The 15,139-nt window shown below is 57.1% G+C and overlaps 1 protein-coding gene across 1 annotated transcript; it reads right to left on the reverse strand.

The window, feature by feature from the left end:
• Positions 1 to 318: 318 nt before the first annotated feature.
• Positions 319 to 13,176, reverse strand: EDA2R (ectodysplasin A2 receptor). Its single transcript, XM_064712636.1, has 9 exons — positions 13,029 to 13,176; positions 8,454 to 8,556; positions 7,661 to 7,839; positions 6,806 to 6,891; positions 6,500 to 6,664; positions 5,888 to 6,034; positions 5,292 to 5,761; positions 5,014 to 5,062; positions 319 to 4,631 (listed from the first exon to the last, which is right to left on the reverse strand). Exons 2-9 carry the CDS (start codon positions 8,538 to 8,540, stop codon positions 4,336 to 4,338), a joined length of 1,479 nt encoding a protein of 492 aa, XP_064568706.1. The 5' UTR covers positions 8,541 to 8,556; positions 13,029 to 13,176; the 3' UTR covers positions 319 to 4,335.
• Between the last annotated feature and the right edge of the window lie 1,963 nt (positions 13,177 to 15,139).

The raw sequence follows: 15,139 nt of genomic DNA on the forward strand, positions 1-15,139 counted from the left end.
TGCAATGAACCACACCTGAGCCTTGGCCACTCTGGGGAACGTGAAACCCATGGAAAAACTAAAGCTGATGCCTGTGGTGAGGACAGGCACAGCACCACCGCCACCCCACCCAGCACCACCACTGCAGCCCCTTCCCACTCTGGGGCTGAGGCTGCTGCCCTTGGCTGCTGCAGCATCTCTGAGCAGCCCTGCCTGCCCTGCCAGTCCCCTCCCAGCCCCCCTCGCCCCTCAGCATCAGCCCCCAGCAGCAGGTGGGCAGGGGGCCCACAGCAATGCTGAGGGGAATCAAAACTCACCAAGCGTCACCTTGTCTGGCACCAAAATTTATTAAACTACAAACACACATCACTCAAGAGCACCAGGTCTGGAGGAATGTGAGGGACCAAACCCCTGCCACTAACAGGGGGGCAGGAGTGTCAGCTTCTGCTTGATTTGAACACAGACAACACCCCAAACCCAACAGAAATAATGCTACAGCAGAATTACAATGGTAATGGCACAGAATTTACAAAAATATAAATAACCTATTCGTAACCTTAAAGAAAAATAACATCTACCATAAAAAACAACACATATTCCCTTGGGTAAACCATGGCTACAGAAATGTAGTGATTTGTTTTTTTTGAAAAGCACCAGAGTCTGAAGTATTAAATAATCCAACACAGAGGGGGTATCTCCCCCCAACACTTGCAGACTCTTCCAAGAAGTGTGCCCAGATCAGTAACACCAAGTCTTCTTCAGTATTGCTATTTCTGTAAAAGCACATTGGAGGGAGAGCTCTCATGAGCCCCCTGTTCAGGAACAGCACCCGAGGGATGTTCACCAATTGTTCACCAGAATAAACACTTTAACAACAGTGAAGTATGTGCCTATTTAAAGTCTATGCTTAAGAGCTTCCCAGAACAGGGCTAGATTTAAACTTATCATACAAATTCCTCTGCAAATCAGACTTCCAGGCAAGACTGGTGTGGAAACCAATCACTTGTTAAAAAATAACCCCGCTGCACTGGAGTGTTCCCACTGTTCAGTCCTAGCTCAAGTTTGCACAGATTTCAGAGTTATTTGATCTGTTTCACCTCTCTGTGAGCCATGCCAGCTTGGCACAAATGGCTTCCTGAGGCTGTGACACGAGATCCAGCACCACAGGAATTTCCCTACCTTACATTCTATGTGCTATGTTGAAAATACTATTAAAAAGCAAAAGTCAAGTATCAATTCCATTGGTTCCCCAGTGAAGCAGCTCCCTGCTCAGGGATCATTGTTGTCCTGATGTCTGAGTCACAGCATTTCCCTGTTTTCAAGGCTCTCATGGTTCCCTGAGGGCTCTGGCTGGGCTCGAGGCAGCCTGGCCAGGTGGTTTTAGGGTGGGCTAAAGGCTCCCTGTTGAACTTTTGGCCCTTGTAAACACAGCTGGGTTTGTCACCACAGCTGAAGGAAGGTTTCTGCCACGAGCACAGTGAGAGTGGGGAGCAGCCTTTGCCTGGGAGCTGGGGGAGCCTCACTGCTGCAAAGCCACGTCCTGCAGGGCTCCTGTGCAGTGCCCAGCCCTGCTGGAGCACCAGCCAGTGAGGCTTGCACTGACACCAAAGGTGAGGCTCTCAGGGGGAACCCAGAACAGCTCAAACACACAGAAAACCAGCCCCTGCCACACCCTGTGGCACAGCCAGGGCCTGAGGGGCAGCACCATGGGGCAGGGGCTGGGGCATGGCACACACCACCCTACACACCCTGTATGGCACAGCCAGGGCCTGAGGGGCAGCACCATGGGGCAGGGGCATGGCACACACCTGTATGGCACAGCCAGGGCCTGAGGGGCAGCACCATGGGGCTGGGGCATGGCACACACCTGTATGGCACAGCCCATACCCACACCCTCTGTGCTGCACCCTCGAGGCAGGGGGTGGGTTTTGAGTACAAGTAATATTGCTCAGACATCAAACAATTGAAAAATAAGTTTACCTTAAAAGCTATGAAGAAAATGAGGTTGATTTCATTATAAAAGTGAGAAAAACCCCTAAACAAATGAGCTAAACACTCACTTCATTTGCTTGGCCCAGAGCCCCACTCTGGCACACCAATGGAGCTGCCCAGCATGTGAGGAGATTTGCAGCACACACCTGTGGCATGTCCCCATCATCCACAGCTCTAATTCACCAGCCCTTCCTGCCCATCTCCTGCTCCTGACAGGGGCAGGCTGGCACTGCCATCCTGCCTGGCCACCACTGCTCTGTGCACTCCAAGTGACCACACACTGGTGGCACTGGTGACACAGAGCACACGGGACAAGCTGCCCAGTCCAGTTCCAGCATCAAAGCCAGGGCCAGCAAACTGAGCTGCAGGGAGGCACTTACTCAGAGGCAGTGGGTGAAGTTATTTTCCTTCCCACTGGAAGTGACTACGTCCACAGAGGGATTAAATATTTATTGGATTTTGCAAGGTGATTAAACCCAGCACTCTCCCTTCCACAGAAAAGCCTCAAACAGGAAATCCCTGGCCCCAGGCTGTGTGTGCTATAGCAACACTCCCTAACAGTCCAAGACTCTGACTAATCCTGGCCCCACATGGCTCAAAGTTCAACGCTGTAGGTCTTGGGGAGCAAAGAGCAATAAAACAACCTTGACTGTGGAAGAAACAAGCAGACAGGGAAACTGCCAGCTCCAGCTCCAACTGCCCATGCCTTTGTTTATCTGAGCATATCCTGGGTGTGTTCAAGCCTCAACATCTTTAAACAGGGAAAGAAAACACCAGCAGCTATTGCTCCTTGGGGTGTGGGGGAGATCTGCCTTCCTAGAAGGGCACTCGCTTCTCTGAGGTACAGATAAAGGAGAATTCTGTGGGGTCTGGGAGGGGCAGCAGGCAGTGGGGTAACAGTGCCACTTGCTGGTGACCACCACAGCACTGGCTCGTGCTGAGACCCCGGTGACAGGCAGGACAGCAGAGAGCAGCCCCAGCCACACACTGAGGGACAAAGCAAAGCCACCAGCTCAGCTCAGCTCAGCCCCAGCGATGCTGTCTGCGAGCCTCGGGGTGCCTCCGGTGACACCGCATCACAGAACACCCTGAGTTGGAAGGGACCACAAAGATCACGGAGTTTAACTCTGAACTGAATTGCTCACAGAGGGATTGAGCCCTCAGGCCTGGTGTGACCAGCAGCAGGCTCTTCTGGGAGCTGCCCTGCCCGTGACCCCCAGCGTGCCCAGCCGCCCCCACACTGCTCTGCCCCGCTCAGGAACGTGTCCTGCAGCCCCTGCTCCCTTCCAGGGCCACCAGCACAGCCCCATGGCCAGGGCACACCAGGAACAGCCCAGCTGCCTGCAGCCCAACACTGAAATCAGGGTGACAGCAAGGCCATGGCAAGTCATGACAAATCCCCCAGGGTGAAATACCAAGCAGGAGGGTGCTCCCCCTTCCCAGTAGCAACTCCCAGGAATGAGAAATCAGGCCATTTTTAGGCAGGAAAAAAAAAGAAAAATGTTATTTTAAAAGAGGAGGAGCTTCTAGAGGAGCTCCTGCTGTGGCTGGCACAGGAATGTCACTGCTGCCTGTGACCACAGCCACAGCTTCAGCCTCAGCTGCCACCCGTGGGGCAGTGTCCCTGTTCCTGACACTCTGTGCCACCACAGGTGGTTTGTGAAGCCTTGGAGGCAACGGGCAGTGAACAGCCACCGGGCTGGGGTGAGCCAGCACCTGCCCATGGCCAACAGCCATAGCCCAACGGGGGCTTACATCAGCTCATCACGAGAGTCAGTCTGAAATCGTGCCAGGATGCTACACTGCACCACAAAGGGGCACCAGAGGAAGGTGCCAGGGTGGCACAGAGGGACAAAGGATGGAGCCTGGCACATCAGCCATGGTCAGGTCCTCTGCCAAGGAAATCACAGCACAGAGGAAGAGAAACAACTCAAAAGTAAACTGAGAAAACGGCAACTGGCACCCAGGAAAGCAGAGCATGGGCCAGAGGAAGGATGGGAAAGCTGGAATGGAAGGGAGGAGATGGCTGGGCTCATAGGAGGGCACTGCCCATGTTTAGTGAGCCCCATGGCTGAGGAACCCCATGGCAACAGTGGGGCAGGACAGGGCTCACTGCAGAGCCAGAGCACCACAGTAACCAACAGGGAAGGGTGTCACAACTAGAGAAAAAACAGCCTCTGGAGGGGCCTGAGCCAGGAAAAGGCACAGCTGTGCTTCCTGAACCCCTGTGCAGAGACGCCCATCATGTCCATTCCACAACGCAAAAGCCACCTCTGTGTCCTCCTGCCACGCACCCAGGGAGGTTCTGTGCCTGCAGGCCGCAGTTTCAGCAGTGCCTGGAGTCCCTGTGTCCCCGGGTGTCCCCTAGCGCTGGCGGTCGGGCGCGGGGCTCAGCGTGAAGTGGTCACAGAGCAGCAGCAGGGCGTCGAAGCGCTGGAGCCGCTGCAGCGCCCGCGCCAGCAGAGGGACGGTGACCACGGCTCCTGCAGAGGTGAAGTGTGCCACCAGCTGCTCAAAGCCCGAGATCCGCCCCAGCAGCTGCGGCATCAGCCCCAGCTCCAGAGCCACGTGGCTGAAGTTCTTCACTCCGTTCAAGGAAGGGTCCAACAGGAAGGCCAGAGACTGCACCAAGGAATGGGGCAGCTCTGCTATGGGGAGACCTGGGGATGGCAACACAGCAAAGGTGGGTTAGGATACATCCCAGCCAAACAGGAAAAGGGCAAAGAGAACAGCCTCCAGCCTCAGGCCCTGCTGAGCAGGTGAAACGCCACCCTGCCAGGGCAGGGATCTCCTCCAACATCACTTTTAGAGCTCAGCAGCCTGGAGCTGGCTCAGTTCTGGGGAAGCTGGTAACTGGTGACAGCTGGGCCATCTGCCCACAGGCCACTCGAGGCAGCATCATAGAAAATATACCCTGTGGACCAGCACCAAAGGCCACAAGTCAGGTGAGTCCCTGGTGGGCTCTGGAGGAGATCCCTTCCAAGAACCTGCCTCTGATATGCCCGTACTTGGAGCACAAATGTGAGACTGAAGGTCACTTACCACTGGCCGTGCTGCTGATCTGAGTCACCAGGCTCTGGGCATCATCCACCTGGCAAGACAAAGACCCCAAGGTTGGTGGCAGTCCTCTGAGAACAGCAAAGCCTGGCTCTGCTCCCAGGGCTCACACAGGGGCTCAGGGAATGGTGCTCCTTCTCCAGCCTCTCTACCCCATATTAACACAACTCAGCCCATATTCCTACCCCTACGTCGAGCCCTCTGTGCCTGAGCCTTGGGCAACTGGCAGCAGTTCTGAGGAGTGTAAGGCAGAAGGAACTCACCGGCTGCTCCCCAGGTGGGGTTTCAGCTGTGGGCAGGTGATGAGCCCTCTCCTGCACCCCAGCACTGCTCTCTGCTGGAATCCGCCTCCCAGCCCGGCCGGCTGTGTCCTCCAGCCGCTCAGCACCCACAAACTCCGCCTGGCTGGAGAACTTCTGCAGGTCCAGCTCAGTGCACTCCACGGGCGCGTGGGGCCACTTGTGCTGCATCTCGGAGGCGCAGGAGGAGAGGGGGGCCAGGGCCTCCACTGTGCCCTGCCTGGGGGCAGGGGGTGGCAGGACCCCCTCCAGGCAGTCCCCATGGCCCGAGGCCCGGATCAGAGGCTGGCTTTCCAGCAGGCTCCTGCCCAGCTGGGCCTTGGAGGCAGTGCTGGCTGCGATGGCTGGTGGCAACTCCATCTCTGGCTGGAGAGAGGGGAGCTGGAGACCCACGGCTTCCCCATCTGAAATGAACTGCACTGCTTCCACGGGGCCTGGAACAGAAACCAGCACTCATCAGTGAAGCTCAGCATCCAGCTCCATCCTTCCTGGCTCAGGGCGTCTCATCCTGGAGCCCAGCACCACCCTCCCTTCCCCAGGGAAAGAACAAGAGCAGGTACCTTCTGCCTGCCTGTAGCAAGGGCTCAAATTCTTCACACCCAGGCAGCAGGGTCCAGACATCTGCTCCTCACACAGGAACCTGCCAGGAGCTGCTGCAGTTGGGAACGTTGCTCGCTGGCCCGAGAAGTTCTGAGTCCTCAGGAAGACTTGGAGGAAAGAGGAGAAACAGCCTGAGCAAAGCTTGGCTCGCTTCCCTAGCATGTGCTCAGCCCTGTGGTATGTCTGCCAGCAAGGAGCTGGGAGCCCAGCAGCTCCCTGGCACGCTGCTGGATGCCATCCTGCCCCAACCCTGGCCACCACACCTACAGCCCTCCTCATTCTGCAGCAAAGAGACACCCGAGCAGAAAAACATCAGAAGGGAGGGTTGCCAGTTCTGATAGCGAAATGGCCTTTCCTCCTCCTGATGGCCCTAAGAAGGGGGAAGGCTCCTCTCTGTCACTGAGCAGGTAAAGCACACACAGAGAGAGGCCCTGCAGGCATGAGAAGCAGGATGAGGTGTCTGTTCTGTGTGAGCTGAGGAACAGCTGGGTCACTGTGCTGTGAATTCAGCAATGCTCTGCACAGCACAGGCACAGGTGAGTGGCACAGCAGGGAGCAGAGCACCAACTCACCTCTCTGGCACTGGCTTTTCCAGAATCGCTTGCAGTAGATGATGGAAAGTGCCAGAAGCACCAGGACAATGATGACCAGGGCACTGCTGGTCAGTGCAAGAAGGGCTGTGTCCTGTGGTGGTACAGTAGGGACAGCGACCTTCACCAGGTTTGTTCTGGAGCGACCTGCAAACATCATCCACACAGCATTGGAGACAAACTCCAAGGCTTGGACCACCCTTCCCTGCCCATCCCTCACCCCAGCAGGGCTGTGGCTCCCCTGTGCCCAGGTCACCTGCCCTGAGCCCAGCAGGGTGGGACACCTACACTGTGGCTCAGAGGATGGCGTCTGCTTGGTGCAGGGGATGCACTCCCACTCCAGCTGCCCGCTGATCCGCGCCTTCCTGTAGAACCTGGAACAGAGCACACCGGCTCAGCTCAGCCTGGTAACCCGGGCTGCCACCAGCCTGCTGTGCAGCCAGCTGTGCCACCCACCCCACAGCACAGGGGACAGCTATCCTGCACCCCACAGCACAGGGGACTGCTATCCTGCACCCCTGCTGGCTGAGAGTAACAGGACTCTCATTGCTGGCTGGAGCCACACCACACCTACTTGTTCATGTCTAGACATTTGTCAAGAGCAACATCTTTCCAACAGCCCCCACTCCCTGCCTCCATCATGTCTGCTGAAGCGGATTTTAATGGTTAATAGCTCCCTACAGGGCTGGGAACACCCCAGCTATGGCTCTGTCTAAGACACTCCTGCACTGGAGCCCACCACTGGCCAGCAGTGTCTGCAGCACCTGGGCTTGGCTCGGGCTGTCTGTATGCAGCCATTTCATTTCAGTAACCCCTTAAACCCCCTCTTTGGGGACTACTAACCATAGTGGTCTACAACACTTCATCTTCCAGGGCTCAGCCACCCCGGTGTCTACAGAACAATGAGAGTCTGGAAGTTTTCTTTTCACAGCTTGTTTACACAAGCCTTGAGGTTTCCTTCTCTGGAGCTACAACAGGACCCTCCAGAGGGGTCTGACTTCCACACCATTAGCAGCGTCCTCACAGAGACACCACTGGGTCACCAGGCTCCTCTTGGGTGCCATGTGGGACCCTGGGTGGCCCCCTGTGCCCAGCCCTCCCTGCCTGCCCCAGGTGTGGCTGTGCTGGCCCAGCCCCGCTCACCCCGGCAGGCACTCCCCGCAGACAGCGTCGGCCGTGGCTGTGCAGTTGGATTTCTGCACGCGGTTGATGAGGGCACAGGAGAGGCAGGGCTTGCAGCCGTGGTGTCCCCAGCGGTCCTTGAACTTCCTGGGAGGGCAGGCCACGCACTGCGCGTCCCCGCCGCTGCCATCGCCGCAGTCCTGCAAGGGGACAGGGTGGGGACATGTGGTGAGGGGCTCCAAATGGTGCTGAGTGTCCCTTTTTTGAGGGCAAAAGGCCACAGTTTTTCATGTGGGGTCCTCAGAGCCCAGCTAAGAGCAGCCACCACCAGTGCAGCTCCCAGGAGACACTCAGGGACCCTGTCTGCTCCCAGCTGGGGCCCACCAGTGTGCTCTGGGTGTTGGAAAGCTCCAGCAGCACCACCAGGTGAACCCTGCTGCCTCCCACCAACCCAAGTCCCACCACCGAGACCTCCTGCAGCAGTGTCCTGCTGGCACCCACCCAGATGCAGCCCAGCCACGCAGTGTGACCTTGCTCAGGGCTCTACAGCCCAGAGGAAATTTAGACTTCCACCAGCAAAAATGGAAATCAGGTTGCTCCTTGTGCTGCCTTAAATCCCTCATCACCTCCTACTTCCATTGTCTCACCCTTCTTCTAGGGTAAGTGAAACAAGCCACCATCCCATCCCGCCAAGTCTCAGCTCTTCCCAACATGCTGGGACCTAAGATCACCTTTCTGAAGGGAGGCTGGCAGAGGATTAACCCAGCTGTGCCACCCATGATGATCTCTGCTCCTTACAGAGAAGTCAATTTACCTTGGAAAGCTCCTGCCCAGGCATGCACTTCCTGCAGGGGACACATTTCTTCTGGTCATCCAGGTACTCACTCTCTTGGCAGGCCATTGTGCTGAGAGGGGAGCTTGGGGATGAGAGGAAGAGAAGGCAGAGGGATCAAAGCCAGCCCTAACACATTTGGGATGAGCAGTGTGCCCATCTCTGGGTAGACTTCTCACCTGGCCAGGACAGCAGCCAGCACTGCTGAGCACTGTGGGTGGGACTTGGGCAGGAGGGAACTCCTGCTCCTTCCACATGGCTCCATCAGCCCCAGGCTGGTCATGCGCTGCCCCATTCTGCTGCCATCTCACAGCCTCACAATGCAGCAAATGAAATTTCAGTCACAGCATTGAAGTACTGACCACGAACTGCTTGGGTCACCAGTGCATTCTGCCAGCCCCAGCTGTGGCTCTGGGTACCAGAGACAATCAGGAGAGAGCCTGGCCCCAGCAAAGGCTCAGCAAAAAAAAAAAAAGCCTGGAGCTGTGCAGTCTCTCAGGCTCTTGCTCCATGCACATTTCATCTCTGCATGGTGTCACTCACAGCAAACAGAACAAGCTCCCACCTCCCTCTGAAACACCTCCAGAGCCTTCCCCAGGTGCATGAATAGCTCAGCAGAAGGTAACACCAGAACCAGCCCAGGACCAGCATCTCAATCAGAGCAAGCAGTTCAGACTGAAGCTGCAAATCTGAGCAATTTATGTGGAGTTTTGGGGCTGCCTGATTATTTCTGCAGATTCTAGATGGGTGCTTCCCATGATGACAGACAGGGAATAAAATCCACTTTCACTAGACCAATCTCCACTTTGCTTTTCCTATTACCTCGTGCAGAAAATCAGGAGAGAAACTGTTCAACCTGCCTTGGGAGCAAGTTCTCAACACCCATCAGGAATAGTGAACACCTTTTGGAGGACACCAGCATAACTGCCTGGAGAAGCAGAGCTGTCCTCTGGGAGGGAAGCTTGGCCAGATGTCTGGCTCTTGCAGCAGAGGGGGGATCATCTAGAGAGCCCCCACACCTCCTGCCACAGCTCCTTCCCCTCCCACAGCAGCATTCCTCTGCAGGCTTTTTCTGCCTAATCCCACCACTCCCTTGCCGGTGCCTTTTGGAAGAGGACACTTGGCTGGGCTCCCCCAGCTCTGGAGGGCCGAGATTCATGGGAGATGATGTCTGCCCAGACGAGCACAGAGCATGAGTCACCCTCCCTGCTGCTCACAGCACATGGGCTGATGCAGGATCAGCAGCCAAGCCCACGGGGACAGGCCAGCAGGGGCTGAAGGGACTCAGGAGGGGCATGGGCACAGCTTGTAACTAGCATAAAGGTCCTGACACCACTGAATAAAAGAAGATTTGTCACCATCTCAGAAGGTGGTGATCCCACTGTCTCTGTCTCAAGCACAGGGTGGGGTGTCATGGTTCAGCGACAGGTTGAATGCAGGAGGGAAAATAAAAAGTGAGGAGCCAGGTCCCAGATGAATGACACACAGCTCCTCTGGGGGGCTGGCACACTGGGCAGCTCCTGCTGATCCAGGAGCCCAGCATGCCACAGGACTGGAGTTTGGGTCAGGCTTTTGCTCCTAATAACAGCACAAGATGAATGAAACAGGATTGCAGGCAACAGGAAAGGAACTCACACACCAGAGTATGGAGAGCAAGGGGCTGATTTTTACCCCCTCTCCAAAGTGCTGTAATGCAAGGAAAAGAGCACTGGTGAAAAAACCTCAACAAAATAAAAAACCCCAAACCATCAGGGTTTTTGGTGAAACTGTCCTGTGAACACAACTTAGCCTCTTTTTCTCATATATTTACAGAATTTTCCAGCCTTTCAAAGGGCCTGCAGCTGAGACAGTGCCCTCAAAGCCCCCTCCCCACAAGAACCCGGTTTAAAGCAGTTTGCCAAATACAGAAAGTTACACAGGCCAAAGGAATCCTGTGTCAGGGCTGCTCCAAGCACAAGGAGCTCTGCCAGGATGATGGAATCACTCAAGATGGGGCAGAGAGCCATACCCAGCGTGCCAGCAGGATACTGGGCACAGGGCAGTTCTGCTGTTGCTCCAGTGTGACAATACAGGGAACCAACTCTTGGTTGAGTATCAGGCATGAAATTCAAAGCTGGGGGATCTTTGTAATTCTTATTTCAATACCACCAGACCCAAGGCACTTGATTTGTACGTGGAGGACACATCTAAACCACCTGGTGCTGCTCTGGTATGGCAGCAACCATAGATCACCTAATGTTTGACTGAAACAACTGGAAAAGGAAAAGCCAAAACCAACAATTCCCACCTCTTTGGGAGCAACATGGAGTCTCCCTGACACTTCCAGGGCTGCACATTTTATCTGCCACAGGAGAATATAAAGGTGACACAGTAACAATCAGTGTTCATGGGGCACAGTATCGATGTACTCAAAGGTTGAGGGGAAGAAGAACCTCCTGCCATCAGTCCCAAATGTATGAGATCCAACTTGAAAACATCTCTAATTTGTTAAAGAACTTTTTTATTGCCTTAAAGAGACATCCTGCCTGAGCAGGAGAGCAGAATGGGCTCCCCACTGCATCAGCCCTTAAGATACCAAAGTCATGAGCTGTTGAATGAGTTTCACTGCATGAGATGAAATGGTTCCAGCAGAGCCACAGCATGAGCTGCAGTTCATCCACCCTGTGACAGCACCACAGCTCAGCCATTGTCTTTTCTCTGTGAAAGTGTAATTTTCAAAAAAAAATTAGACTGTATTGGAATCCAATCTATTTCTTTTGTGTGCAGCTAAAGGATTATGGGAGGAAAACAAGGGTGAGGAAAATAACAAGTGAGAAGGTACAAAATGAAAGCAATCAATGAAAGCTTCAGTGGTGCTGATTCTCCCCATGTGCCCAGCAGGGGCTGGGGCAGGGGGGCTGGCAGGGATGCAGGCAGGACCCGAGGAGATGGGGTGGAGCTGCTTCCTATCTCAGCCACAGATCCTGTCCCCTCCAGCCATGGGGCTCTGCTTGTTTGGGACAGGAGGTGCCCAGACCCACCCAGCAGTGGCTCTTCCACATCAGCACGTGAGCCAGAACACACATTACAGGAGATTTCCACCCAGCTGCAGGACTGACTGGCACAGTCAGGCAGCACCATGCCTCAGGATGAGACACTTGTATACACTGGAACCTAAGAACAAAGAGCTGAAATCCTAAATAAGAGCAGCAAGTGAAAAGCAGGGGGGAAAAATGCTCTCTGGAAAATATGAGTGCATGCCTCACGGCTGGCCACAGTCAGCTCCAGTCTCCTGCTCAGCCATTCCCTCCCTCTGGTCCAGGCAGGGTCTCCTCATCTCCTTGTGATAAAAACAATGCTGGGAGAGCCTTTACAGCAGTGGGACTCCTCTGGGAAAAGGGTGTCTCACAGAAGCAAAAAAGGTGGAATTTGAGGCTTACCACGTGCCCGGGAAATCAGCAGGTTTCCCAAACTGGAGATTCTACACACACAACTGCCCACTAATAGTTTTGTCTGGAGTGGCTGGGGACCTGTGTTAGCTTTAAGTGAAAGCACCGTGCCTGGGGGGGGAGGAAGTGCTCCGGGCTGCTCTCACCCCTCTTTAGCGCACAGCAGGAGTCCCCAGGGCACAATGCCCACTTCCCAGTGATTCTTGCCAAGTTAGGGCTGCCCACCTTGGGAACCTACACGCTGCCTTACCAGGTATCTCAAGTAACACCTCCAAAGCTCCTATCAATTTGCATAAAACTTTGGATTTCCATCTGGTTCTTGCTCCTCATCTAATTCTTAATAACTTTCACTATCTTCCGGCAATAATCAGAGAACCACTGTAGCCGCGAAAGCTCTCCGAGACCACGGAGTCCTACTGTTCCCCCAGCACTAACCCACGTCCCCAAGTGCCACATCTCCGCGTCCATTGGAACTCCCAACACGGTGACTTCACCCCTCCCTGTGGCGGGACATGAAATTTCTTTGGGGAAAAACTTGTGCCTAATACACAACCTAAACCTCCCGACCCCCGTGTCTGGCAGCTGCTCCTGTCTGGAGAAACAGCCGAGGCGAGACGGGACGGGACGGCGGCGGGGGCAGCGCGCTGCGCCCACGCTGGTGCCGGCGGTGGGTGCGCCCCGGCCCGGCCCGGCCCGGCTCAGCCCAGCTTGCCCACCGCCCCCGCAGCCCGGCCAGACCCCGCCGGCGCCCCCCGCCTCCCGCTCGGCGTTGGCGGCAGCGCGCCGGGATTTGCCCGGGCACGTCCCGGCCAGGGGCTCCGCCGCGGCACGGCCGCCCCGCACCGCCCGCCTCGCATCCCCCGGGACCCGGCTCCGGGCTCCGCATCTCCCGCTGCCCGCACCCCTCGGGCCGGTGCCGCCCGGCCCGGTACCGCCGGCGCTCAGCGGTGAGCACGGAACCGGCTACAGCCCATGTGTACCGCTGCCGCCGCCCCGCCGGGAGCGGAACCCGCCGCAGGTCCCGCCGGTCCCCCCGACCCCGCAACCGCTCCCGCCCGGCGCTGACACCGGCACCGGGGAGGGTCCGAACCGCCGAGCGGGCGGGCAGATGCGCGACCCCCAGGGTTACCTGTCTCGGTGCTAGCAGCACGGCACGGCACGGATCGGGACCGGCAGGGCGGCGGGAACAGGAGAGACGGCGCGGATCCGGACCCGGAGCCGGACCGGCACCGCAGCGGCAGCGACTTGGCGGCCCCGCGTGGAGCGGAGCGGGTCGGAGCCCGTCCCGTCCCGGGCACCGGGAGTGCCCCCGCCCCGCCCCGCAGCTCAATTGGCGGCGGCGCCGCCGGGGCGGGGCCATGGGGGAGCGGCGCCGGCGGGGGCGGCCGGGGAGCGGCACCGGCACCGGCACGGGGGGAGTCTGGGCACAGCCGCGCCGGCGTGTCCCGCTGTCACCGGCCGGGGGGTGACACTAGAGACCCCTGGGCTTGCGGGACCTCGTTCCCGGAGACCCGCGGTTGTCCCGCGCCTCAGGTGCGGGCTGGAGGCTGAATGAGCCCCGAGCCGGCCGTGCGGGAACACCAGGAATGAATAAACTCCCGGGTTCCGAGTGCCACGCAGTGTGTGTACCCTGTGTAGGGTGGGCAGTGTGTGTATGGTTTGTGTGGGCAGCACACACCGGGCACGGCCGGGCCCAGGGCAGGGGGCTCTCCCAGGATCAGCATTCGCGTTCCCCAGCACTTGCCGTGACTCGCCCGCGGTCTCTGGGTGGCTCTGGGGAGCCGCAGAGTTATCCCAGGAGTGCCGTGCAATGACCGACTCCACCACAGTGTGAACCAAACTGGTGTGAGGAACTGAACCTCCTTGTGCAGGGGCAGGTAAATCTCCCAGTGACAGCCCTTGGTGCTCCCCATTCAGTGTGCTGTCCCCGAACTGCTGCCCCTCAGTCCTGACCCTGCTGACAGGACCCTGCTGCCTTCCCGCTGCCTTCCCAGCCTCCGGGAGGGGCAGGATGGGCACTCAGTGCTGCTCATTTCTGTGCCCTGGTTGCTGTGCCAGGATGAGTGTACCTGAAATGTGTTTGGGTTTAAACCTGTTCTTTTGGGGAATGGTCCCCATTTCTCTCTCTTTCCTTTCAAACCTCAGGCACTGTCATTCCAGCCAATGCCTTTTGAGATCTCTCCTCATCTGCCCACTGTCACTGTGGAGCAGCTTCAGACTGTCAAGTAGGAATAACTGAAAGGATTTAATGAAATACTGAAAGGATTTAATGAAATTCTCTTGAGCAGTCGACTTCACAAAATTATCATGGTTGGAAAAGGCCTTTAAGAACATCGAGTCCAAAAGTTACCCCAGCATGCAGCGTGTTCAGCACTAAACAATGCCCCCACAGGTGCCGCCCCACACTCCTTTTGAACACCTCCAGGGAAGGTGATTCATTCCATCAGTGCCTTGAACAACCTGTGCCTGGCCACTTTTTGGGGAAGTTTCACCTCATATCCAGCCTGAACCTCCCTTGGTGCAATTTGGGGCCATTTCCTCTCCTCCTGTCCCTGTTCCCTGGGAGCAGAGCCTCCCCTGGCTGTCCCCTCCTGTCAGGAGCTGTGCAGAGCCACAAGGTCCCCCCCGAGCCTCCTTTTCTCCAGGCTGAGCCCCGCAGTGGGACCTGCGCTCCCTGTCCCTGTCCCTGTCCCTCCTTATCTGATGGCATTTCTCACCCGGTGTTCCAGCCGGTCGCAGCGAGGGGAGCTCGGAGGAGCCGCTCGGGGCGGCGGGGAGGATTTGGATGATTTCTGGATGATTTCAGCGCTCGCACGGGAGGGCGGGCGGCTCCGCGGGGCCGCGCCTGATGCAATCGCCCCATTGCATCACCCGCGGCGCGGGGGGGTCCGTGGGGCACAGAAACACCCGCGGGGGCTGTCACGGAGCGGCGCCGTCACCGAGCGCGGTCCCGTCGGGAGGGGACACCGCGGGATGGGCTCTGGGGGAGCCGATGGCAGCAGTGAGGGATCGGCCGGCTCGGGGAGGGCACGGGGGGGGCAGGGAGGGATGGCCCGGGAGGATGGCGGCTCGGGAGTGCGGGGTGCGGCGGATCTGGTGCTGGCTGGGCTGGGGTGATTTGGGGCTAGTTAGTGGTGGTTTGTGGTTAGTTAATGGTGGTTTGTGTGGTTTGTGGTTAGTTAGTGGTGGTTTCTGGTGATTTGTGGTTAGTTAGTGGTGGTTTGTAGTTGGTTAGTGGTG

Source organism: Zonotrichia leucophrys, chromosome 4A (genome assembly GCF_028769735.1).
Source record: "Zonotrichia leucophrys gambelii isolate GWCS_2022_RI chromosome 4A, RI_Zleu_2.0, whole genome shotgun sequence".
Classification (NCBI taxonomy): domain Eukaryota; kingdom Metazoa; phylum Chordata; class Aves; order Passeriformes; family Passerellidae; genus Zonotrichia; species Zonotrichia leucophrys.